The following is a 27,511-nucleotide window of genomic DNA, read 5'->3' on the forward strand; positions in this document are numbered from 1 at the left end:
TTAATTATAGATGACACCTTGAAAGTAATGTAGGTTAGGAATCCATTTATTGGGAGCTGCCCCCCTCGGGACCTCCTATACTGACTGGCAGAGCCGGCCTTAGGCGTTGTGGCGCCCTGTGCGGACTACTCCTCTGGCGCCCCCCCCCCACTTTCCCCCCCTCTCTGCCCCTTCAAACTTCCCCCCTCAAACTACCCCTCCCCTCTGCCCCTTCAAACTACACCCCCCTCTGCCCCTTCAAACTACACCCCCCTGCCCCTTCAAACTACACCCCCCCTCTCTACTCCTTCAAACTACCCCCCCTTCAAACTACCCCCCCTTCCCCTTCAAACTACACCCCCCTGCCCCTTCAAACTACACCCCCCTGCCCCTTCAAACTACACCCCCCCTGCCCCTTCAAACTACACCCCCCCTCTGCCCCTTCAAACTACACCCCCCCTCTGCCCCTTCAAACTACACCCCCCCCTGCATGAATGATGTTAAATAAAGTTTAAAAAAAAACAAAAAAAACCCGATGTTTTAAGTTAAGTCCCGGGCAGGCGCCCCTGTTACCATGGCGCCCTGTGCGGTCGCACAGGTCGCACACCCCTAAGGCCGGCCCTGCTGATTGGGTCCTCTTTCTACACCTCCATGCTCTGCCTCGGGAGGTCAGCGTGGGATATTATGGGACGCGCATGCTAAGCACAGATCTCTATAGTCTAAATGGGCTAATAAGATATCTCTGATCTGCCAAACTGGCCCACAACAAATAGGTGCAGTCTTCCCCGGTAAAACAGCACAAGTCCTGCCGCACCCAGACCTGCCACCCTGGAACGAGCCACCCACACATCCGATACGCAGAACCAGCGAACACTTCAATCCCCGTTTGAAGTCCTCTTTTCTCTATAAATCACTCATCTGAACAAATTAATTTAGTCTTATTGCACCTGTCGAGGGAGGAAGTAGCCTCCGCGCTAGCGGCTCGAGAGAGAGAGAGAGGCAAATGCCATTTCTTTCCGCACCTCGGTGTAGGAACTAATTTGGAACAGATTAAAGGGAGCGCTCTCGGATCTTGGCAGCTGTCTCGCCTCGTTCACATTGTCCGCAAACAGCAGCGACGCTAAGACCCGGCGTTATTATCCTGATTTATCCTGAAGTATCATTTCAGTTTTAAGGCACAGCACCTTCTGTCCACCGAGATAACATTTGGTTTGTTTTTAACGTCGGGATAAAGAGCGTTATGGGGTGTGATTCTTCAATATTCACAAAAAAACCACAAAAAACTGAATAAAGTCATATAAAAGATCTAAAAGAGATAAAACAAACATAAAAGTTATTAATAAATAAATATCTATTTTCCCCCCTTATTATGCTTGCAGTCGGTGCTCGGAATTGGTTTTGGGCCTGGTTCTGGAAAACGGAGGATAAGCCAAGGAAGCATATTTAATTTCCGGATCCGCGGCAGGGACCCTTGCTCGGAAACGGAGTTCGCAGATGATGAAGTGAGCAACGCGAGCGATGGTCACCGGGGGTCTCTGCTGGTACCCCGTACCGGGAGACGCCAAAGCACGCAAAGCCAGACCAGCCCCAACTCCTACCCTAATACACCCGGATTTACGCAGAACGGCAAAAGGAACAGTTCCGTGGACTGCAACGGAGTGGTGTCTTTGGTTGGCGGAGCCGGGACGTATTCCAACCCGGCATCCCCGGGAGGATTGCTTTTGCCGTCGGTCATACTGGAAAAAAACGGAGCCGAGGAAAGTGTAAGTGAGAGTCACATCTGTTGTCGTGCGCTCGCCTTATGTGAGATGAATGATGAAATACTCAGTGTGGGGTTTATTCACTAAGCAGTGAGTTTTGGGGAGAGTTGGGATAAGATGGAGAATCTCCTTTTGTAGGAATGGCGCATAAAAATTCCTTTTAGGTGGAAATGATTATTTAAAGCCGTTTAGATGCCTTATTGTATTCGGCTTTGTCCGTGGTTGCACCTTTACGCAGCGAGGCAGACATCTAACGCTAATTGTGATACTTTGTCTCAATGCAGTTAACCCACTTCTGTGTCGCACTTAATGGGGGGTCTGTGGCCAAATTTTAGGTACTGTGGCAGGTTGGGCCCTAACGATTTTTTGATTCCTTCCTGAGTCCTTGGCGCCAATGGTGAGTTAGCTAAGGAGGCCAAGTTCCCCAAGGGTTCAGAAGGCTGGCCCCAACGCATTTCAATAACCCTTATTGGTTAAAAATTCCAACTTGTGGGAACCCAATGGGAAAAAAAAAAATATCCGTATGAATCTTTCATTTAACTTACTTTGATGAGTTTGGCGGATCTGGTCGGGGAACGAGTTGACTTTAGGAATGGAAATGGGTTGAAGGACCTGGTTTAACCTGGCACAGAAGGAGAAGATGGCACTGTCCTTGTGAGTTTAGGATTGACGCTGCGCTTCTTTAGTTACAAAAATCCTTTTTATGATCCAATATTGGTCAGCGTTAATTGCTGGGCTCTCCTGAAGTCGCCCGAAGCTTCTTTGAACTTAACTTGAAACTTAAACGATCACAAGCTTGGCCGTATGAATAGGTTGTCCATATGCTTTTGTTCTTCGGCAGCAGAAACTCATATTCTGACATTAGGCATTTGTTTGGGGTAAATCCTACCCGAAGTCCATCTCTGCCCGATTCTATGCGATTCATCATGGTTTGGACCGGTTTTAGACTGTACCCCCCCGGGATATAACTAGACTGAGTCGACTCATGCGCTCGGTGATTGCCCTCTTCATCCAGATCGTGGACCGCGTCCTCATGTTTTATTTTGGTTTATCCCGATGTCCTTGAGGTTTCTGCGGCTGTCTATTTTAGGATTTATTGAGCTGTTTACGCGTATGATGTCTTTATACTCCTGCAGGATAGTTACCCCCGGTACAGATATTAAGCCACGCGGGTTGTAAGATTTAAATTACACGCTCCAGAGCCAAGGAACTTTTGGGACAAACGCGGCAGATTTTAACTCATCGATGCTGCGTTGACGCGTGAACGCCTGAGACAAAACATAAAATACCCTAATGTGACCCCCCCCGTGAGACCACCCGCCACACGTGTTGGGCAGAGGAGGAGCGCAATACCATGGCGAGTGACATGAAACGGACGTGCGGCCATGATCAGGGCTGGCTTTAGGTGCTCTGGCAACCTGTGTGGGCCACCCCCAAGCAGCCTCCATGTGCCATCCTTTGCCCCAAACAGCCTTTCTGTGCCATGCTCGCCCTAAACACATTTAAAGACGGCCCTGTTTATCTCAGATGTAATTCAGTGCTGGAGGTCTCGTTACACCTCCTGAAACATAGAATGTGTGGCCCCATGCGGCCCCATTCCAGATGAAAAGACTAAAGCCTTAATCAGTCGTCGGTCTCGTCAGATTCAGGAGCCGTATGTCTATCCCATGCATGTTTAATCCCCTCACTGCATTAGCCTTTACCACTTCTGCTGGGAGGCTGTTCCATTTATCTAGCACCCTTTCTCCTGAAAAGATACAGGTGAGCCGCATGGTCTCTACGTGATCTGTGCGCTTGGATAAAAGGTTGAGGAGGAAGAATATACCAAGTAGCTTTCTAAAATAGTTAGTTGCCCCTGAGACTCTTCAAATATTGTGGTTTAGAGCTTTTCTGAATTAAATCACCTGTATTCAAGCAGGGATTACAGCTGTGATATAGCAGGGAGAAAAGCACCAGTCGGATGCCCAGATATCATTAAATCAGAGAAGAATATGAAAGATTCAGCTCCAGACTGTGTGGCCCTCAGAATCTGCTCGTTTACCATGAAATTGAGGGACTGAGACTCAGGGATGGGGAAATGAACTAAAACATCGATCCTCTTAGAAATCTTCTTCATTGTAAACCCGGTAACGTAGGATTTATACGCTGTATATTGGTATAAATGTCTTTATATTCGGGTCAGTGCCATCAAATCCTGAATGATCTGATCGGTATCTTAACCCTTGAAGTGCCAGGTCCCAGAAATCCCCTTGATCCCTCCTTGGTCACATAGAATGTTGGGAAACTGAAAGTTGATTATGTTCATTTCAATAGCCGTTTACAAACGACAGCGCAATCCGATTACCTCCGAAACCTCACATAAATAGTCAATAATAAAACATTAAACGAGAATCGAGTTAATGCCCATAAATGATGTTAGAATTAAGCGATTTCTGTGTTGTGTCTGGCATGTTCTTAAGATTTCACACTTTCAAACTGTTAGGGCAGTTGTGAGAGCTTCAGGGAAACATCCGTAGCAGAATATGAAAAATGAGTGATGTCGTAACGTGACCAAACCAAATAATAATAATAATAATAATAATAATAAAAAATACAATTCTATTTAGAAAATTCCCCAAAACCCAGTTTGAGGGCTAAGAGTAAAAAAAAGGATTTTGGAGCAATATCACCATAGCAACCAATTAAATGTATCAACTGCAGACTATAAATTTCCCCACCAAAATCATCTTGATACATATTAATTCCCATGATATATACCGGTATATATATATATATATAATGTATTATTCATTTTACAAAAAAAGTTTAATGTTCCAGGAAATACTAAGATGTAAAAAAAAACTATTTCATTTTTTTTTCTGTGCAAACCTGTAAAAAATGTATCCTGTGCTCAAACATTTACAATAATTTGACCAATTTGTGATTTTACAAGATTCCTTCCCACTCACTGCAGACGAACCCTCGTAAACAAGGTTAAAAGCAGCTCTAAAGGCTAAAAGTCCTTGTTTACCTTCAAAATCAAAGAAAGAGCCTTATGAGTCATATAATATGGACTTGGCTGTCTTGAGATAATCCGACACAGTTGGCGGAGTTAATATTTCTCCGGTCAAACCCACAGAACTGGAGATTTAAGGTGGAATAAATCAATTATAGACAGACACTATTCATTTCAACCAAGGAAGGGTTAAAAAATATCTGTGACCAAGGAAGGGTTAAAAAAAACATATGTAATATTGTATTAAATTGGCCATAGGATTGTAATGTAATTTGCATTTATGTAAATAAATGTAATGTAATTAATAATTTATACCACTTCTGAAATAGTTAACTATTTAAAGGGCCAGCCACATAAATAAATCTGTTGAGTGTTCCGTTAAATATTATTTCTTCGTGTTTTCTTCTTTTCAGTTACTTTTGGTGAGTGATAACAAAGCAAAGCAATGGTTTCCTCCGCAGTTTGAAATGTATTAATAAGAATGTTAGCATATGAGTTTAATATCCGTGTTATTGTTTAGTATAATAGAATTTAAATTGACATGTCCCCTATAAAATAATTTTCACATATATTTTATAGGCGTCACCGTGTACCAATCGGGCTACTATTAGTATATTATGCATAGTTCCTGCGGGAAATACACTATAGCATAGAGAATACAATAAATCACAAATAGTTAATAAACAAGTTGGATAGTATAGATTCACAGAAGTTATAACCCTATAGATCTTTGTATCCCACAAGGAGTTAATATTTATTTAATTGTATCTATTAATTAAAAAAAATATATATATATAATGGTGCTTTCAGATAAAAATTTAATGCAGGTGGGCGGATCCGATGATGATTGTGGGCAGATCCAGCAATGTTGTGGGCGGGGATAGCCCCTAATTTAACTTTGTATGGGGGTGGGAGGGGAAATGGATGGGGATGTGGAGTCTCCAAGGATGCTGGACGCTGCCGTAGACCTGACCAAGTCACCCCCCTACGGCGTTCCTCCCCATCCTCTATGCTGAGTGTTGTGATATGATGTCATATGTCAGCAAGATACATGCGCATGTATTCAAGGAGAGTAGGGTGGGCTCAGCCGCAAGACAGGCGGTCAGTGCTGCTGCATGCAACATTGAGGGGCTCCACCCCTTTTTATGCCCCCACCCCTTTTTATAAATCTGCCCTCTTGTGGCTCCGCCCCCACGGTCCCGTAACTACGGTCGGTAGTTTTTCAAAGAAAAGGTGGCGACCCGCCGAGCAGCCCATGGAGTAGCACGCCCCCGAAGAGCCTTATCACCCCCACTAAGGCAATCTGCCCCTGGTTATGCATTAGAAGTCCTGCCGCCCCACCGGAACTGCCACCCTAGGCCAGATTATGGCACTGCCGGTGGCAGTGAAAATTTACCTCTTTTTGTGGTTCTGTGTTTCTGGCGGCAGGAAAATGCCATTGTTGCGGATCGATCCCGCTTCTTGAGATTAACCGGCGGGTCGTCCGCTGGCGCTGGTCCTGCTATTATAAAGACCCAAAACTTGGGCTAAAAACCTTCTGTTTTCTGTTAAATCTGTGTTTCTTGAAGCGCTGACAGTTACAAGGAACAATTTAATAGTCCTAACGTAACGTAAGAAGAAAGATGAATGCCGGCTCGGATGTACAATACACCTGTTATTGCCGTGTGAAAACCTTATATTTATCCAGAAAAAAAATAATACCCTTGCAATTGTAAAGCTTACCTCCTAAGCGTGTGTTTTTTAAAAAAAAATCACAATTGTGTCACAATTTTCGGAGCTTTGTCAAAAAAATAAAATAAAATCAATACTTTTTGTGGTGTACAAAGAAACGCTGTAGGCTTAAAGCTACAAAAAATAAGGCATTTAGAACAATATGAAATAATAAAAAATAAATATTCCCAGGAGGAAAGGTGGCGCGTTGTGAGTCGAATTTCAGATTTTTTTAAAGGTGGATTCAAAATGCTCCACGGTGCTCCAGTGGTAGGGCCACAGTCTTAGGGCCCTAATCTTTGTCTTTTGGGGCGGCACTCCCCACAGGGGGGGGTATGCCTAAGGCAAAGGCGGGCTGAACTTCTTGGGTCCCCCCCCAAATCCCAATTAACTGCCCTCGTCATTCTACCCCATCACCATGATCTAGAAAGCCCTACCTGTAGCCACACCCCCTAAAATAATTTTTTGGGTCATTTGAAATGTTGCGAGAATTCTCGCTACTGATTGGCTGTTTGAATGGGAGTGCTTTCGTAACATGCGCTCGGGGGTTTCAACAGACCCCCCAACCTGCAGCACTGGCTGAGCCGGAGCCGGGGGCGACTTGCACTACGTTTATCACATGGAAGGAAAATAGTTTTTGTGGGGGGGGGCAGGCAAAGGGGGCACGAAAGGTTAAAGGGACGTATGTTGGTTGGAGTGTCCCTTTAAGCCTTTGAGTGAGGAAAGTCACAGAGATCACTCACTTTACACTCAAGGTGAAGGGTTAATCTGCCATGCGCTTTGTAAAGCCTGCCGCGTTATCGTACGAGGTTCCCTGACGTTCTTTTCCTCCAAATCAGCGCGCAAGCACTTTCTTCTGATTAGTGCGCCAGAATGCGTCCCTTTGTACTGCGGCGTCAGGTAATAATTGCCCCGCTTTGTATGGGGTAAATAGATGCGAGCATTAGCGCTTTGCAGCACATTCGAGGCCCCCACGTGTAATTGTTCCACGCGCTCCGTAAAAGCGCTGTTTACTTATTACAAGGCGCTGTTTGGAAGAAAAGAAACTCTTTGAGACTCCGTCTCCTGCCAAGATAACCTGGATCAAGAAAAGAAGGAAGAAATAAAGCCATTGAACTCGGGAAGTGTTCCGAGCCCCGGCTAATGTATCGTTCTTATTGTGTTGCTTAAGTGTGGATTAGCCGAAGCACAAGTTGAAATAATTACTTCATATATAGATTTTTCCTCGCACAACATGATACTTTTGTCAACACGGATGTGCGCGTGCGAAGCGAACATGGAAATAAAGTCGCAGAATTCCGTGATGTTAGATTTTTGTTACATTTAAAAATGTACACACACTCACACTCTCATGCCCGCTTACACTCTCATACACACTCTAATGCACACACTCTCATACACACATACACTCTCATACACACATACACTCTCATACACACTCTAATGCACACACTCTCATACACACATACACTCTCATACACACTCTAATGCACACACTCTCATACACACATACACTCTCATACACACTCTAATGTACACACTCTCATACACACATACACTCTCATATACACAGACACTCTCATACACACTCTAATGCACACACTCTCATACACACATACACTCTCATACATACTCTAATGCACACACTCTCATGCACACACACACACACACACTCTCATACACTTTCATGCACACACACTATTATAAACACACACATACACTCTCATACACACACACTCTCATACACACACACATTCTCATACACACAAAACTCTTATGCACACACACACTCTCATGCACACACACACTCTCATGCACACACACACTATCATGCACACACACACTCTCATACACACACATACACACTATCATACACACACACACTTTCATGCACACACATTCACAGTCTCACACACACACACACGCTATATATGGGTAAATGCATTATATATATATATATCTATGTAAATTCAGCTTTTCTGGTGGGGGTGGGGAGGGATGTACAGAAGTTTTGCCTCTGCCGGTGCGTCCTGCCTTTACAGATTTGATGTAATGGATAGTTTCTATGAATCAACCCAGGTCAGGAGGAGGGGGAATGGTGTTAATGGCTGCATTACCGTTGTCTAGGTAATATATCCATAGCGCCATGGCAACATATGCTCATTTGGTGATGCAGTGACAAGGATGTTGTGTGCGCGGGGTTGGTATCTAACGTATGTAGAAAAATATGTGCCGGATTTAAAATGTTACGAGGCAGGGAGTCCTTTGTCTGACACGGAGCAAGAAAAGGCAGGGGGACTACTCTGCGCTCGAGTGTATAACGGCTCCGGTACACAGCGCGCTTTGTAGCGTGGATAGCATTATTATTCTAACGAAGGGGATGCAGGCTTGGATAGAATGCAAGAAAATGGCTGATAGGTAGAACAGCCTCCCAGCAGAAGTGGTAGAGGGTAATACAGTGAGGGTATTAAACATGCATGGGATGGGCATACGGCTCCTGAATCTAAGACGAGACCAACGACTGAGTCTTTACAGCAGGAGAAACGGGCAGACTAGACGGGGGCCGAATTGGGCCGATCTGTTGGCGAGTTTAATGTTTTTATGTTTACTCCTTATAACGTACCTCTAGATGAGATGAGCCATTTCTATAGTGTAATTATGTACAGATCTGGTTTTTCCCACATTTTGCCACAAAGCCCTTTATGCATTCATCGCAATCTACATCATAAATGGGTAGAAGGTGTAGTCAGTGCCATGTGACCCCCAGAATCCTCCCGAGACCCCCGCGATTAGGGTAAAAACCCCAAGATGCTTGCGTATTGTGCTTTATCTAAAAGATGAGACTTTGTAACATGTTCCTCTTGCCCTAAATCCTGCTTCTTGACTCCACTCCATTCCCACTCCTCCCAGTTCAGACTGGGATCAGCATGCTGGGATTCGGCATCCACCGTGCACGCAGCGCCCGTTGAATGTTCCCGGCACGCTTTTCTTGCAGTCTGGATAAACTAAGAAATGCCCCCTGTGAAGACATTAAAGAGATGAGAGCGTTTCCGCAGACACTTGGTAATGGCTGTTCGGAGTAAAGCGTTTATCTTCAAGGTCTAATCTGTAAAAGTGAGAGACTTCAGAACTAGAGAACGGTCGGTGCAAATTAAAGCCATAGCAAGATCAAGGATATAAATAAAGGGGTTAATGAGGCTACAGGTGGGTCCTCCTTCCACCCCTGCTGCCCCATACCTGTACCCCCCCATCGCTGGAGTTGACTGGTGGTAAGAATGTCACAAGATGTGTTCAGCTGGGATGGTAAGGGGGCAAATGCTTATGGGGGGATTCATACATTTCCAAGGGGCACCCCATGAACATTTAAAGGGACTTCTCATCTGTCATATGCATTAAAGTGCATTTGATGGCCGGAGTGTCCCATTAAGTCTGAGAATGGGGTAATGGGGGAGCCGGAGACTACATGGGGCAAATTTACCCAACCTTGGGGTCAACGAGAGGCATAACTCCCATCATGCCTATCGACGCACTTCTTTTAGTTTACGATTCTTCCGGGAAGTTCTACTTCCACAAAAAGCTTGAAGAGCTATCTTCAGGTGGGAAGCTAGGACAACGCATGGGTCAAAAACGATGCCCTACCCAGACATACCCTGCCCCTGTGGAATGTTTAATTAAAGGAATAAAAAGAGGATTAAATGGGTTTCAGCTTCGGCGTATCACAGAGAATGTCGGCACTTATCATTTTCAAAACCATCGATACTTTGTGGCATAATGTACCCTCATCAAAGACGCTCCCAACCGCGGGAAAAACAAAGCCGCCTCGGAACGCGGCCGCCATCTGCTCCGTGATTCAGCAGCCTGTCCTTTGTCTACCTGTTTACTTATCCATCTCTCGGAGAGAAGAAGAATCTTGGAGGAGTTATCATTAGACATTCTTTTATCCGCTCCATCTGTATCGCGCAGGAATCCGGCGTCTATACTGTTATTACGAGGAAATAATTACATGCTGCATTAGCTTTTTTTTTTTTATATAAAAGCTGATATGAGCTGTGTCGCCTTGCGTGGCGCTTAGTAGAGGAGTCCCTGACGGATGGGTAAATTCATACTAAATGACTTAAAGGAGGTAACCGAGGTATAAAATTATGCCTTGGATTTTATTAGACATAAAAAAAAAGCAGAACTGCACCCGATATTTTTCTTTATTAAAAAAAAAAATCATTATTTTTATTTAAATAATCAAAAAAGGAGTCATTTCATTTGCGCAACCTCAGTATATCATGATTTATTTTTATTATTCACGATTCAAACAAAATCATTGTGAGAAAAAAAAGGAAAAATTTAAAAAAATAAAATTGAAATTTATCCACTTTAAAAAAAAAAAAAAAAGGTTGCAGCGTTAGGTTTTTGTGCCCCTTTAAACATAGTGGCCCCAAAATCCTGAGTTTGCCTCATTCCCACGCAAATTCTCCCATTAGGGATCTCTTGAGGGTAACCCCGAGTGTAACGGTGGCTCCAGATGTGGCCCTCCTTGTTTAATTGTACCTAGAGGGACGCCGCCTGCACCCCACTGATGATGCCCATGAAGAATGAAACGTATTGTTTCCGGGGATTGTTGCCGGGGAAAATGGGTCTTTCTGGATTTTTTCTTCTGTAATGGAACAAGTTAGCTGAAACCTAAGACTCCCCTGAGTGGGGGCACCATAGCGCAGGCTGATAACGGAATACACTTAGCTGAGTTGATCTCATACCTGTTTGTCCACCGTTCCTCCCTTAAAGGGATCTCTTGGGTTTGTCACCAAGGTGAGTCCAGGCATGGAGCTTCTGGCTCATCAATGACTAGAGGGATACCAAACGCACCCAGCTGAGAAGGCCCAGGTACGGAATATCTAGAATATTCCAGGATAGAATATTGTACATATGCCCTCCATTTATGTATCGGGATCAATAGCCCCGATCCACGACTTAACGCGCATTAGAGAGAGGACTTGGAAGTCCGCGGTGCGTAATGATAGAAAAGGAGCGTTATGAGCCCAATGCGGTGATATTCTCGGTGCTTCACTGTATTCATTGTCACTCCCGGGTCACTGTTTGTATCCATGTCCTGCTTTTCTCTTGGTGCACGGAGCGAAAGAGTCTCCGGGGGAAAGGGGCAAAGGCTTGCAGAGGCATTCTGGGTAGATGCGGTGTGAAATTCGGCACAAGGGAATAGAGTCTCAGCTGCTCTGTGTATGGCATGCGAATATGTTACTGTAAATATTTTATACCGCAGCTTTTTGGAGTGAATTTGGGGATTTTAGCTGTCGGTTGCTATGGCTCTGCATATCTAGTTTTGCCCATGTGCCGTTTTAAAGGTGCTGTTCCACCTGGTCTGCGGAATCTAACACTTTAATGCAGTATCGAAATCATCATTCCCAGTGCCGGTTGAATTCCCAACCCATCGGAACAGCAATGTTCATTCTTATAGGAAAACTGGCTTTTCCAGGATTTCTGTAATACTTATTTTTACACTCGATGTTTCTTGATAAAAGTTTTATTAGCCTCTGCTCATACTTTACTTGCTTGATTTAATAGTCGGTTTCTACTTATTGATTGATTTATTTAGGGTTGTGTTGTTATGAATAAGTGTTTACATTTTTAATTTCACTTATTATAACCTCCAACAGTCCCAGTTCAGAATCCAAGTCCTGCAGTCCAGGGTTGCTTCACTGGTATTTTGGCTCATGTGGACATCTGAGAAGAAAAGTCGAGCTCCTCTTGTACATGCGCAGAGCAGACCTGAAATTCTATATGTCTCACCTCTCAGAAGTCACGACTACTGGCTGTATACCCTTTGGTATGGGGCATACCTGGGAACAGCCAGCTTCTTATGGGAGTCAGGAGGGGTGGAGCTAATTAGAGGAGGTGGTGCTAGTCACACACATGCACCGGCTCTACCCGCTCCCAGCTATACATGGGAGTCTAACCTGGTCTGTCGGAAATCCAGCGCAGACGGGGTTAATGCTGTAAATGACTATTGTAGCTGGAAATGGCTGATTTTTAATGGAATCTCTTCATAGGCATAGAGAGGCCCTTTATCACTCCCATCACTCCTGTGTTCCAATGGCCCTTTATCACTCCCATCACTCCTGTGTTCCAATGGCCCTTTATCACTCCCATCACTCCTGGGTTCCAATGGCCCTTTATCACTCCCATCACTCCTGGGTTCCAATGGCCCTTTATCATTCCCATCACTCCTGTGTTCCAATGGCCCTTTATCACTCCCATCACTCCTGTGTTCCAATGGCCCTTTATCACTCCCATCACTCCTGGGTTCCAATGGCCCTTTATCACTCCCGTTGGCACGTTGTGTTCACTGATCCAAGTTTAAGCTTAAAAGGCTAATTGGTCGTTAGAAACCCCTTTTGTAATTATGTTACAGCCAGAAAGTTCTTTTTTTTATTTTTTTTTGTGTGTGAAAACAGCTGAGTGACCCCAAACTTTTGAATAGTAGTATACATCAGGAAAAATAAGCAGACCAGGTGGGGCTGAATGGGTCTGATCTGGTGGCAAATTCTAAGTTTCTATATTAAATCTTCCTCATTCCTAACTTCCGCACCCGCTCTAGTTCCAAAATCGACCCCCCCCTCCCCATTTCTGGGTCTGCCAGCTCCTATCAGCCATAAGTGTAGTTTGTTGGCTTAGTCATTTTCCTCCATCACTGTTACTATGACAGGGCTCAGTTTGGCCTCCTCAATGTAATTACTGTTGCCTGATCAGCTGCCTTTTTGCCTCTGACCATTTGCCCAACGTACATAAAACATGGCATCCCCAAATGTGAGATTGATCGGGCAGGTGCTAGATATCATGACGTTTCCCCATCAGAAGCTCAATGACCAAGAGGTCAAGTCCAACCGCTTCAAGTTATGTGATACCAGGAGAACTTGTTGTAACGCATCGAGTATTTTTTACTGTTATTCATGTAGATATGGGGCGTTTTACACGTCATACAGGTATATCCTGAGCTACAGGACACAACGTAATTAAAACCTCCTTATAACAGGTATTGATATTTAATGGACATCCGGCAAGGATTATCATTGACTTACTCATCATTCCTCGGCGTGTTTGTTTAGGGAGGCGGGGGCTGATTGTATAAATGAGCTGTATTCTCTCTGGCATATGTTCCCAACTGGCTTTGAATAACAGTCGAATCCAGCTCCCAGGAAGAGGAATGTTTCAACAAAATAAACACACAACGCGAGCCTCGGCCTGCCACCTGTCTTCTGCCGGGAGAGACACGCAGACACGGCTACCTCCAGCTGGAGCATACGGGTGGAGGCATTTCCCGCCTAACCCTTCCGATTTGTCACGGATCTAATCACTTTTCCCCCCAAAATTCTACATTTTTCTGTAAAAATCAGAAATAATATGTACAGAAATTAAATTGTAGCAATTATCTTAACTTCCTGTTCTCGGAATCCTCAGTTATTCCTCCGCGTGAATTTATCACTCACCCGTTGTTAAGTTGCTGATTGTTGTTGATTGGTTCAGCATCCTTTGTGAGGTTAAAAGGGGGGAATAAACTTCAGGATAGCGAATTAATCAAACGATGCTAGTTCTGCCACATTCAGATATATAACTCGGCTTCAGTGAAGGTAATGTTTAACCCTCTTGCGTCCAAGATTTTTGGACACACCGTTTTTTTTGCCATTTTTTATTGCTTAACAAAGAATGCCTTTTTTGTTATTAAATGCATCTAATAAAAAATTATATTTCATCACAGACTATATCTTTAAATAAACTTTAATCCATCAGGCAGCATGAAAAATATAATAATAAATATAATAAAAAATATAGTAAAACTAATATAGTAAAAAAAAATCGCACCTAGTGTAGCCATAAAAGGTACCGCAAAAATACATTCGCCTCGCTAACTATGACCCCCCCCAACAATAATCACAGTTCAAATATTAACAGATTGATTATCCTACCGAATAAAACACAATGTGTTTTTTTTTATTTTTCTTATCTTTATATGACCCCCCCCAAATTCCCACTCCCCCTCCTCTAACCTTGGCTGCCCTCATGATGAATGCAATATAACCCAAGAATCACACACAACCCTTAGTTCTCACTGATGAGAACGCCCAGTGGGAGCTCTACAGCACACGTACAGGAAGTGTACCTAAGTACACTTCCTGCTCCAGTAGAAACATTGAAAAAAATGGTTTGGTACTGAAAAAAAGATAAATAACAGGAAAACACGAAAATTACAAGTTACATGAGATTCTTCTCAACATTTACCTTCCCAACAACGTTTCAAAAGTATCCTCGTTCTATAGCCGGTGGAGAAGAAGGAGAGGAAATGGTTTAATGATTTTATGTTTCCAGAATAAGGTCCAGAACAGTTAGTTTGAAATGTATTATTTAAAAAAACCCAAATGCTCTAAAAATGGTAACAGCTGACTGTATTTTTTATGCTGGAGTTATCATTATAATATTCTTGTAGGTGGTTCCTCTTTAATTCCGCAGAGACACGTGTTTGTTAAAGTCTCCATTTGTGGCAGGAATATTCAAGCAGAAAAAAAAAAAAATAATATAATTAATCGCTAATGGAGGAGGTAATTTTCTGGAGCATGAAGAATTAGTGGAGGTTAAAAGGGTCAACGTATTGATTGAATCCACACATGACGAAATGACGACATGGAGCCATACTGGAGTCTGGTGGAAACGTGCAAATTACTGGATTGTGACCCCAAAGCACTGACAAAGAGGGGCACTTTTGTTTTAGGGGGTGTGGTTAAGGGGATTTCTCTGGGGTGGGGCTTTTCCAAAAATTTATGCATACTACTTGAGAAGGCAATTAAAAGAATAATATACTTTATTTAATTTCTAAAGCCATTTCCTGCTGTTTCTATACACATTATCGGGGCTTTTAGGGCCTTAGAACCCTGCGACACCCTCACACCCAAAGGAAAAAAAGACCGTTCTCTAAACTTACCAGGGAATGTTTTCAAGAAACACATTTGTTATAGCTAATTGCACCGGATTCAGAACTTCACTTGTGCCCCAGCTGTGGCCTAGTTCAGAACGAGCACAGTTCCCGAAAAAATAGGTTAAGAAACGTTAATTTATGGACTTGTCACCCGGTGTGTGAACAGGAATCGCTTACACTGCAGAAAACAAGAAAACATGTTATAATCCGGAGACGCTAATCAATAAACGCCTGTCAGCCCGGAGTAATAATCTGTTGTGTGTTATGAATTAGCGGACGTATATGGATCATCTGGGAATCGGTGACACACTGGCCTATTTACTTCCGATACCATGATATATATATGTCTGTATAATGCTTGATGTACGAAGCCTTTCCTGGGGGGCTTCTCATTAACCAAATTTATAACACCTGTATGGAAATTCTGTAGTCCCACAAATGGTCACAGGTTCCAGCGGATCAGATTTTATCAGGGAAACTTATCCACGGGAGCTTCCCGGAGTATGCTACCTAATGCTCTCTCTTGTGGGCGTGGCATGAAGGCCCCAGGCACCCCTTAATGGGAGGGAACTGGGCGGGGAGTAGGCAGGGCTTGGGTGGAGAGTGGGCACAAGAAGGAGAGCGAAGAAACTGACCCAAAGATCTTGGGAAGCAGGGCTTCACCCGGAGACTCTGGGTCTCGATAGTTCCCAGGTATGGTGATAGGATCAAAATATTTCTTCCTGATGTTAGGCCGATATATAGAACAGACATGGCCAACGGTTTTATTAATATATCAATGCCTAATACCTTAATGGAACATTCCAGTCTTTTTACTTTTATTTTCTTTTTTTTCATTTTTAATAACTATGGTTTAAAAAATATTATTTAGTTGTCTCCAAATTATCCTTTAATTTGCAGCTTCTGGAGGTTGGATATTTATCTCTTTGTTCTTGAATTCCAAGTTGCGTCGAGTTGACAGTCAAACTCAAAGCAACGCAAAAAAAAAGCGTAGCGCGTTGTCTATTCACAGAGATTCAACTCGAGATGCATTGGTGTTCAATAAACACTTAGACTTCTCACAAGGAGTTGACAAAAACTTGGACTGCCGGATGACACCTATGGGGAATTTATACGCATGGTTATCGCAAAGCTTGTTGGAATACCTACTTCTTTATAGAATCTCTTAAAACCTCACTGCTTATTTCGCTGATGTCACGTTCTGATGTCACTTCCCATACACTGTAACGTCACATATATGAGCTTTTTGTGTCAGAACCGGACACACAAAAAAGAGAGATTCTCCCTCTATAGCAATTAAAATAATATCTGTATTTTTTTTGTTATTAATCGAATTAATGATCTCAGGGATACTATGTAATTCTCTTTTTACATTTCTTTTTATCAGATGTCTCCTTTAGACCTGGAAATGAGCAAGATGCAGCTGCTGATGCCCCACCGCCTCTCCGTGGATTATATCGACCAACCGTTTCAGAGACAACGTGCCGTCAGCGCCGTTAGCATCCTGACCAATGCCATGGAAGGTAAAGAAGAACACGTTAATCAACTTTATCCAGGCGGCTGGATGGCCAAACCCAACCTATCCCTAACTAATCTCTTATAGACTTTACCAACTAGTTAAAATATATATTATTGCCCCTTTTCCCCTGACTAGCCAATCAGGAGCCTTTTATGATATCGACCCCAGTGGTATCACAATAAGAATCAGATCGGCTCGGCAGAAGCCTGGTTTGTGACAGTAGAGAGCCCTGTTGGATGATCTTAATTAGTTGCGATTTACTACCTACGTGAATAAGTATGGATTCCATTGACCTTACCGTTACATTATGTATAGTAAGTATGTCCTTGAGTATCCCTCATCCAAGGAGGTTATAGAGACAAGTGTATTTATTTTTAACACAAATGGAACGGTTTAAATGATTGAGTGGCTGATTGATCCGCCAAGCTCCCATCAGAAAGCCATCAGACATTCTGGAGACCCGGACAAAACACACGCAGGCTCCCCTTTACAGCACATATACAGGGCCGGCCCTACCATGGAGCAGAGTGGGGCAATTGCTTTTTTTTTTTTTAAAGCGGAGGGGTGAGAGAGGGCGCCGAGTGGTTTTATCTTACCAAGTTGTCAGTACCCGCTCGGCGCCCCTCTCTCTCCTCTGCGAGCCCTCTAGCTCAGTCTCAGTGCCGGCTTGTAATGCTGAGCGCCGGAATATGACGTCATTTCCGGCGCTCAGCAGTAAAGCAGCGCGCACCATGGCGGAGACTCACTGCAGGACTGCTGAAAGGTAAGTAGAAAGGGGGGGGCAGGGTAGATATTAGGGAGGGAGGGAGAGGAAGGGTAGATAATGACCCCTGGCGTCGGCAGGGGGAGCGGCATTTTAAACTTCGCCCCAGGCAGCCCTATGTCTTGGGCCGGCCCTGCACATATATGATATGGCTACATGTCTCGTGGGTCTAGTTTCACAGCAGCTTGGGGTCTGCCTTCCGACATGATCTACCCTGGAATAATGTGGAATGGCAGCGCTCCCTAAACGTCTCTTCTCAGGGTCCTGATGGCCCTAAGAATCCTAAGACGACTACCAGTCATTGACACCTTGAGAGTTCATCGGACGCTCTGAAAGTCGCCGGTGCCTCCTATAGTAAAACACGAAACAGTTTGAGTCGGAGATACTGAACGGAATGTTGTCCCATCTACTAAATGTGGTTGTTGTTTTTATTTCTGCCCCTGAAACAGCTAACCGGGCACTTCTCTCTTTAAATCAATCGTTTAGCTGTCTTTACCCTGACAGTAATGTCTCAGTGACTCACCGATAATTGGCAGCTTTATGCGATGAGGTCTTAAGTGTTGATCGTCAATGACTGGTCTCGTTACTTGGTAATGTAGCGAGAGATCACCAGCCGTTTGTGATTTCTCCGCCAGGCGCGATATATGACTTGAGATGAAACAAAAGCCTCATTTCTCTCCAAATAACAAATTAGTCATCTTTTGGCTCGTTAAGCAGAAGGTGATCAGCGTTAAGCGTTCCTTGAAGCCCCTAAGAATTCTTTTTACCTTCCGTAAATCCTGTTGATATGTAGCAACTGATAAAGTATTGTCATATCTGTTAAAGAAAAATGATACGTAAAAACATCCATTTAACCCTTATTTGGATATTTCATCATTTTATTGTTAACCAATGGTACCTGGGCCAAATAAATGTTGCTCATTAGATTTATAGCTCGATCTTCTCTGTGTTCCTGTATTTTGGAATTTTATTATTTCAAATTTTATTTTTTTATTCTTTTTTGATGTCTCTTTAGAATTAGAGGAGTCGCGTCAGAGGTGTCCTCCTTGCTGGACGCATTTCGCTCAGAGGTTTCTGATCTGGGATTGCTGCGAACTTTGGGTGCGAATCAAGAAGACCGTGCGATTTGTCGTGATGGACCCCTTTATTGATCTGACCATCACTATTTGCATCGTCCTTAACACAATATTCATGGCTCTGGAACACTACAAAATGACCACGGAATTCGACAGGATGTTGTCTATTGGTAACTATGTGAGTATCTTCAATGCAGTTCCCCAATTCTGGGGGGTTTAAGTGAATGGGGGGATAGTTTAAGGAGGAGAAATGTATCAAATGGTCTCTAATAACATCTCCAAATATGCGTCTTTGAAACCCAAATCCCAGTGTCCATCTTTGAAGTGTATAACTGAGCTGAACGGTCTTAAAACTCTTTTTTTTTCTTTTTTAAATAGTCTTTTCCATGGAATTAGCTGGATATATGCAGGAGCACATTTATAGGACGCTGGCCTTAAAGTGCCAGCACCTATTTTAATCTCCAGTCCAGTCCTGTTCCCAGGAGAGAGAAATAATATATATATATTCTATAATATATAAATATATTATAGAATATATATAATATATAAATATATATATATTTCTCTCTCTCTCTCTCTCTCTCTCTCTCTGTATATATATATTTATATATTATAGAATATATATATATTTATATAATATTTATATACAGTGTATATATATATATATATATATATATATATATATATAAAACCTATAATCCAGTGATCTCCAGTTAATTGTTTGATTGTACACTAATCCGAAAAATAGTTGACACCATGGGAAGTTTGCAGCCCTTGAAGAGCCGTCGTATTTTTTGCCCGTAATTCTCTGGTATCGTTGGTGTTTTCTTGTCCGTTGTAAGCACGGGAAAGTTAAAGTGAGACGGTTATTATTACTGTCCGTCTTGCCGGCTGCGTCAGGCGGATACACAAGAAAATAAAATCTAGGAATTACAGGCGTTGAGTAGAGCCTGAGAACTCACAGATTGTTAATAAAGCCTGCGGGTCAAACAGATACCTAAGCGATGAATAGATTAACTCTTTGAGTGTACAAGAGGCGTGAAACACTCGAAAGGTTAAAGGGGTCATCATGTCAGATAGTGGTGTAACTAGAATACAGACTTTATTACAACTTCCCACCCCTACCAACTTTTTGTTATCCCTTTACCAGATATTAGGGCTCAGACAACTGACATTGGTCACATTGGTTCTCCTTGAGCGTGAACCCCAGCGATGTATAGAGTAATAACCCCCCAGCGCTGTATACAGTAATATAACCCCCCAGCGCTGTATACAGTAATATAACCCCCAGCGCTGTATACAGTAATATAACCCCCAGCGCTGTATACAGTAATATAACCCCCAGCGCTGTATACAGTAATATAACCCCCAGTGCTGTATACAGTAATAACCCCCCAGCGCTGTATACAGTAATAACCCCCCAGCGCTGTATACAGTAATATAACCCCCCAGCGCTGTATACAGTAATATACGGTAACCCCCAGTGCTGTATACAGTAATAACCCCCCAGCGCTGTATACAGTAATATAACCCCCAGTGCTGTTTACAGTAATATAACCCCCCAGCACTGTATAAAGTAATATAACCCCCAGTGCTGTATACAGTAATATAACCCCAGCGCTGTATACAGTAATATAACCCCCCCAGCGCTGTATACAGTAATATAACCCCCAGCGCTGTATACAGTAATACCCCCCCCGGCACTGTATACAGTAATATAACCCCCCAGTGCTGTATACAGTAATAACCCCCAGCGCTGTATACAGTCATATAACCCCCCAGCGCTGTATACAGTAATATAACCCCCAGTGCTATATACAGTAATATAACCCCCAGTGCTGTATACAGTAATATAACCCCCAGCACTGTATACAGTAATATAACCCCCAGCGCTGTATACAGTAATGTAACCCCAGTGCTGTATACAGTAATATAACCCCCAGCACTGTATACAGTAATATAACCCCCAACGCTGTATACAGTAATACCCCCCAGCGCTGTATACAGTAATATAACCCCCAGCGCTGTATACAGTAATATAACCCCCAGCGCTGTATACAGTAATATAACCCCCCAGCGCTGTATACAGTAAATAACCCCCAGCGCTGTATACAGTAATATAACCCCCAGCGCTGTATACAGTAATATAACCCCCCAGCGCTGTATACAGTAATATAACCCCCAGTGCTGTATACAGTAATATAACCCCCAGCGCTGTATACAGTAATATAACCCCCCAGCGCTGTATACAGTAATATAACCCCCCAGCGCTGTATACAGTAATATAACCCCCCAACACTGTATACATTATTGTTGATCTCGTTGACAAAAACCTTGTTTTATCTAATTTTGTCCCAATAAACTCCCTTTATCTGCAGACCTGGAGCCGCCGTTGCTGTCAGTCATGTGATATTTTGGATGACTTTCCCGGCCCAAACACCACACTGAGCTGATGCTTTATGGCAATGCTAGTGAAGTCCGTTCCTCCATAGACTTTCATTAGAAAACATTATAATACCAATAATGCCAGAATAGTAAAAACCCCTCTGGTGAAGTAGTTGAGCGAGAAAAGCATATTGCGCATGAGAAAAGGGCACAGCGCAGGATATGTTAGGCAGCGAGGATACATTCCCAGAGGTTATTACATGTTTACAGTAATTGTAAACTGCATTTAAAACATCGAAGGGCAGACTTGTTATTGACAATGCATTATCTAGACGAAGGAGAATTAGAAGCTTAAAAAAAACCCCTCCACTTAACTTGTTCCAGGCAACATTTCAAAAGTTCACATAACGAGTAGTGGCTCTTATGCAGCAAAATGGACTCCGGCGGCTATATTTAGCAGCTGGAAGCATCTATAGCGTCCCTCGGGGAAATGCCATGTCGATGAAGTTGCCAGGAATTACTCCTCGTCCAGGCAGAGGAAGAGTCAGGCCGGTGCATCGGAGCGGTGGGGGCAAAACCCATTGCTGAACCCATTTGTGCCCCTGTTTAAATAATCATGTTTGGATAATGCCACGTAAGGCTGATGCGTGACCTTATCATCGGGGTCATCACGAGGAGGTTATGAAGGTAGCGTGAAGGTGATCGGAGTTTCCACACGTAGAATTCCGAACAGCCAATGAGGATATGAGAAAATGGAATGGAATCGGAGCAAGGTCGTTTTTAATGTGTTTCTCGCTACATTCATTTGCGCGCGGTTCTTGTGTCTCCTTCCTGGCGGCTTGTAGTAGCCATCAGCAAACACCATTAACGTTCTACACCACATCCTCCTACTAATTGAGAGGACTACCCAGATCTCCAGTGGTCCATCACTCAAACTAGGAGCAGTCCATTGACTTACCCTGCGTGAATACCTAACGCGTCCGTACTACCAAAATCAGTTAGTCAAAGGGTAACCTCTACCAATACTTGGGAACCTTCTGGCTACGGCTACCCAAAGTCTCCCTAGGAGGTCCCGCTGACGTCAGTTGGCGGTCGTCCTTACGTGGCGGGTCACACGCTATTTTGAACAGGGACGTTGGCGAGGAGTGGGTCGCGCCGCAACGATGCTCCCACAACCTTGGAGTTTGACTCAGAGACCCAATAAAGCATCGCTTCACCCAGAGAGCTCCGAGATATGCCTATACCCCCAACATTTCAGGATTCGAAATAGAGACTCCTCTGTGGGAGGGGTGTGGCTAGAATTAAGAAGGGTGTGGCTCAGACCATAAGTGGGTGGGGCTTTGGCATGCCCTCTCACCTGTCTTTCCTGAATAGGTGGTCCCGTGGGAGTTACAATGGGGGTCTGAGCTGCAACAGCAGCACGAACAGGGGATATTAGAGGATCTACCCCAACCGGCCCATGATGCCCACTAATGAAATCCCAATGCTCGCATATTCTCTGTTAGACTCACTCCTCCTCCGGGCCAGTGGAGCCAATCATCTTCCGCCTAATGGGAGGAGTAACTTTGTAGAAGGCTCCATGCAGTATAAAAGAGATCACGAACGTAGGAGACGATGACACAACCACGAAGTCCATATTCAAGGTCACCTTGACACACCTGATTCAACGCAAGTCAGTCTCTGACTGGTTAATCTTTAAATTATTATCTTTAAATGATGTCACTCTAGGACCTACATACAATAATTTAATGTAGGTCCTTGAGTGACATCATACATGTTTAGGACTCAAAAAAAAACCAATTAAACTTGATGATGATGATGATCGCGCCGTGGTGTTTATTTGGTCGCTTTTGCTACTTTGTCTCATTTTTAGTTCTTTAAAAACCATGACACTCAAAAACTCACGATTTTTTTTCTCTGACTTTTTTCCCCCCCAGGTCTTCACGGGTATTTTTACGGCTGAAATGGTCTTCAAAATAATTGCCTTAGATCCCTATTATTATTTCCAGCAGGGCTGGAATATATTCGATAGCATCATTGTCTCATTGAGTTTAATGGAATTATGCCTAGCGAGCATGGGAAACCTGTCAGTTCTACGCTCCTTCCGACTGGTAATTTATCTTTCTTCTACATCACAATTTTGCATTTTTTTCTTTTCCTTAAAAAATTGCTTTTTACCGACTCTGCTTGTTTTATTAAAAAAAAAAAAAAATACTTCATCGCAGTTGTATTCCCTAAACCCTACCCATAGGTAATTCTTCCATCATATCATTTTTAGGGGATCTTTAATTAATAAATTTACAAGATGCGTTGAAATGTTTTCTTGCCATAGCAGCAGAAAAAAGTTGGGAAAAAAGTTTCTTAAAAAAACAAAAAAACCCTTTTATTTTGTATGTTGAATATTTCTGATTGGGTTAGCTCTTCATTAGTCCGTTTTATTTCTTTCAGCTTCGAGTCTTCAAACTGGCCAAGTCCTGGCCAACGTTAAATACGCTCATCAAGATCATCGGTAACTCCGTTGGTGCTCTGGGTAACCTCACGCTCGTTTTGGCCATCATCGTCTTTATTTTTGCCGTGGTGGGGGTGCAACTTTTTGGGAAGAACTATCTTGACTGCGTTTGCAAGATCAACGAGGATTGTAAGCTGCCCAGGTGGCATATGAATGATTTCTTCCACTCCTTCCTCATTGTGTTCCGGGTACTCTGCGGGGAATGGATCGAAACCATGTGGGACTGCATGGAGGTGGCCGGCCAGCCATTGTGCATTCTTGTCTTCATGCTGGTCATGGTTATAGGGAACCTTGTGGTAAGTCCCCTTTTTACTCTTTACCCACCGCCAAACTGCATTTCCCATGATCCTTTACTGGGAATGCCTGTTATATTACAGTAATTTACTTAGATAGTGACAGAAAAGTGGAGCAGCCTCCCAGCAGAAGTGGTAGAGGGTAATACAGTGAGGAGATTTGAACATGCATGGGATAGACATACGGCTCCTGAATCTAAGACGAGACCAACGACTGAATAAGGTTTGAGTCTTTACTGCATGAGAAACGGGGGACTAGACGGGGGCCGAATGGGGCCGATCTGTTGGCAGATTCCATGTTTCTATCTGGGGATGCTATATATTAGACTTGGGCGCCGGCTAACTCTTCTTGTTCGTCTTCGCGAATATTCGCCCGTTCCTGTGTACGGTTCGGGTGAATATTCGTGTGCATTGTCCATGTTGGTTTTTTTTTCTTAGTTTTTTTGGGGAAGGGGTTAATACGGGGTTAACGCGGTACGGACTATGCAGCAGCTTTGGCTCCAGGATTTTAAAGGCCAGTAAAAGCAACTCTATTGGTCGCCTGCAGGGGCCTCCTCTGCCATCAACCAATGAAGTGCACCGGTTGGCGGTTCCGCTGATATCGGGGGGGGGGAGTTCCCGCTGATGCCAGTAGAGCAGTCCGTGGACGTTGGTGAGCGGTTCCGCTGATTTCGGGGGCGTTCCCGCTGATGTCAGTGGGCGTTCCAGCTGACATCGCTGGTATCATCCCCCATTTAAAGAGGAAATGGGCGGGGAGTGGGACGTATAAAGACCCCGCGACCAGGATTGGGGTGTTGACCCAGAGGACCCGGAGAAGCAGCGATTCTCCTGGAGTTCTCGGCCTGAACCCGGAGAGTTCCCATATATGTTAATAGGGCAATAGGGCACCTGTAGTCCAAGGCCACTAGCTGAGGCTGGGTTCTGAGTAGTCTACGCAGGTCCAGGACTGGCAGTCAGTGGGGAGAAGAGGAGGAATGGACGTGGTTGGAACCATGCTTACCACTGTTACCCCAGACATGAAATTAGCCCCATTCTGGAGCAAATCCATAGAGTTCCCCGTAAAGCATCTCAGATTCTATTTATTATTCATTATTCTGTACGATTCCCATTCGAGTCAAAAGCGGAAATTGGACGGCTTGTTGAGGCTGATAATCCTCCGGAGCACAGAAGGGTTAATCACCCCATTAGCTGCGTCCGTTACCGTTACATCCGCCCGCAGTTGGTTTACCGGTCCGTGAGCAAAAAAGACAAATGGAAGCATCGCGTGAAAATCAACAACTTAAAGCTACCAGGTCAATCCTGGAGTGGCTGAGTGGCAATTAAGCGCATTATCTCCGGCAAATGTAAAGCAGAGCGCGTCAGAAACACATTACAAAGTAACATTTAATGGAAGATCATTCAACGGGGAGCTGGTAAAAAAAAAGGTCAGACGGGAGGAAATTCAACAGGTTAACGAGGGGGGTGTCCATAGAACCAACATATATAAATCTAAAACATATAAAACATATACTACAAATACTTGAGTATCTTACTATTTAGCGGCGGAAAACCTTTGGACTTGTGTTAATAATCTGAGATATAAATAGTAGATAAGTGGAGCAGCCTTCCAGCAGAGGTGGTAGAGGATAATATGGTAAGGGGATTTAAACATGCATGGGATAGGCATACGGCTCCTGAATCTAAGACGAGACCAACGGCTGATTAAGGTTTGAGTCTTTACAGCAGGAGAAATGGGCAAACCAGGCGGGGGCCGAATGGGGCCGATTCACCGGAAAAAGTCTACGTCGCTAATAAGGGTTAATGTGCAAATCTGTCATCCATGACTGTTAAAAGCCCCGACCGGCTGCCCAGAAAGGAGCACTAAAGCGTATCAACGGTGTATCCCGTTCATCAAAGGCCTTTTCTCAGCTTAACGCCGCTTGGCAGCCGCTCCGCGCAGATGGTCCCACGGAATCCAGGAAAGTATTTAATTTCTTCAAACAAAACAATCCCCGCTGATTAAAAAAAAACAAAACAAAAAAAAAGAAATGCAGCCGGGCGTCTTAGTGAATACGTTTCCTTGGGACGTCATTGAAAGAGGCTCCCCCCGCCGTCGCGCTTTGTGTAACATTCCGATAATCCGACCGGCCGATCTTGCCCCGGAGCGCTAAATCTGGCAGGAATTGTTACCCGCAGGTGGAGCAAAAATTAATTTTCAATTAATAATGAAAATGAGCTTTTTTCGCTCTCCCCGGGATTATTGGATCGATGAATTCCGACGTCTTTACATTTCATGCGGCTTTTAAAGCTTTTCGGCTTTTCCGCTCAGCGAGGAAACCCGCAATTCCTAAGTTCTTACATTTTGTTACTTTTTTATGAGGACAAAAATTAGCTTTTAGAGGCTGTGGTTAGAGGAAGGAGTGATGGGAGTGATAACGGGCCACTGGAACACAGGAGTGATGGGAGTGATAAAGGGCCATTGGAACACAGGAGTGATGGGAGTGATAACGGGCCACTGGAACACAGGAGTGATGGGAGTGATAAAGGGCCATTGGAACACAGGAGTGATGGAAGTGATAAAGGGCCGTTGGAAAACAGGAGTGATGGGAGTGATAAAGGGCCATTGGAACACAGGAGTGATGGGAGTGATAAAGGGACATTTGAACACAGGAATGATGGGAGTGATAAAGGGCCATTGGAACACAGGAGTGATGGGAGTGATAAAGGGCCATTGGAACGCGGGAGTGATGGGAGTGATAAAGGGCCATTGGAACACAGGAGTGATGGGAGTGATAAAGGGCCATAGGAACACAGGAGTGATGGGAGTGGTAAAGGGCCATTGGAACACAGGAGTGATGGGAGTGATAAAGGGCCATTGGAACACAGGAGTGATGGGAGTGATAAAGGGCCGTTGGAACACAGGAGTGATGGGAGTGATAAAGGGCCATTGGAACACAGGAGTGATGGGAGTGGTAAAGGGCCATTGGAACACAGGAGTGATGGGAGTGATAAAGGGCCATTGGAACACAGGAGTGATGGGAGTGATAAAGGGACATTTGAACACAGGAATGATGGGAGTGATAAAGGGCCATTGGAACACAGGAGTGATGGGAGTGATAAAGGGCCATTGGAACGCGGGAGTGATGGGAGTGATAAAGGGCCATTGGAACACAGGAGTGATGGGAGTGATAAAGGGCCATTGGAACACAGGAGTGATGGGAGTGGTAAAGGGCCATTGGAACACAGGAGTGATGGGAGTGATAAAGGGCCATTGGAACACAGGAGTGATGGGAGTGATAAAGGGCCGTTGGAACACAGGAGTGATGGGAGTGATAAAGGGCCATTGGAACACAGGAGTGATGGGAGTGGTAAAGGGCCATTGGAACACAGGAGTGATGGGAGTGATAAAGGGCCATTGGAACACAGGAGTGATGGGAGTGATAAAGGGACATTTGAACACAGGAATGATGGGAGTGATAAAGGGCCATTGGAACACAGGAGTGATGGGAGTGATAAAGGGCCATTGGAACGCGGGAGTGATGGGAGTGATAAAGGGCCATTGGAACACA

The 27,511-nt window shown here is 44.1% G+C and overlaps 1 protein-coding gene across 1 annotated transcript in view; it reads left to right on the forward strand.

The window, feature by feature from the left end:
- The window catches only part of LOC128496409 (sodium channel protein type 5 subunit alpha-like), a 153,155-nt gene that overhangs the window by 71,169 nt on the left and 54,475 nt on the right, over positions 1-27,511 (forward strand). The window contains exons 12-16 of the mRNA XM_053466022.1: positions 1,359-1,742; positions 16,806-16,941; positions 18,716-18,954; positions 23,099-23,272; positions 23,610-23,966. Coding sequence (XP_053321997.1) covers positions 1,359-1,742; positions 16,806-16,941; positions 18,716-18,954; positions 23,099-23,272; positions 23,610-23,966 — 1,290 coding nt within the window. The remainder of the gene's footprint in view (positions 1-1,358; positions 1,743-16,805; positions 16,942-18,715; positions 18,955-23,098; positions 23,273-23,609; positions 23,967-27,511) is intronic.

Source organism: Spea bombifrons, chromosome 5 (genome assembly GCF_027358695.1).
Source record: "Spea bombifrons isolate aSpeBom1 chromosome 5, aSpeBom1.2.pri, whole genome shotgun sequence".
Lineage (NCBI taxonomy): Eukaryota > Metazoa > Chordata > Amphibia > Anura > Pelobatidae > Spea > Spea bombifrons.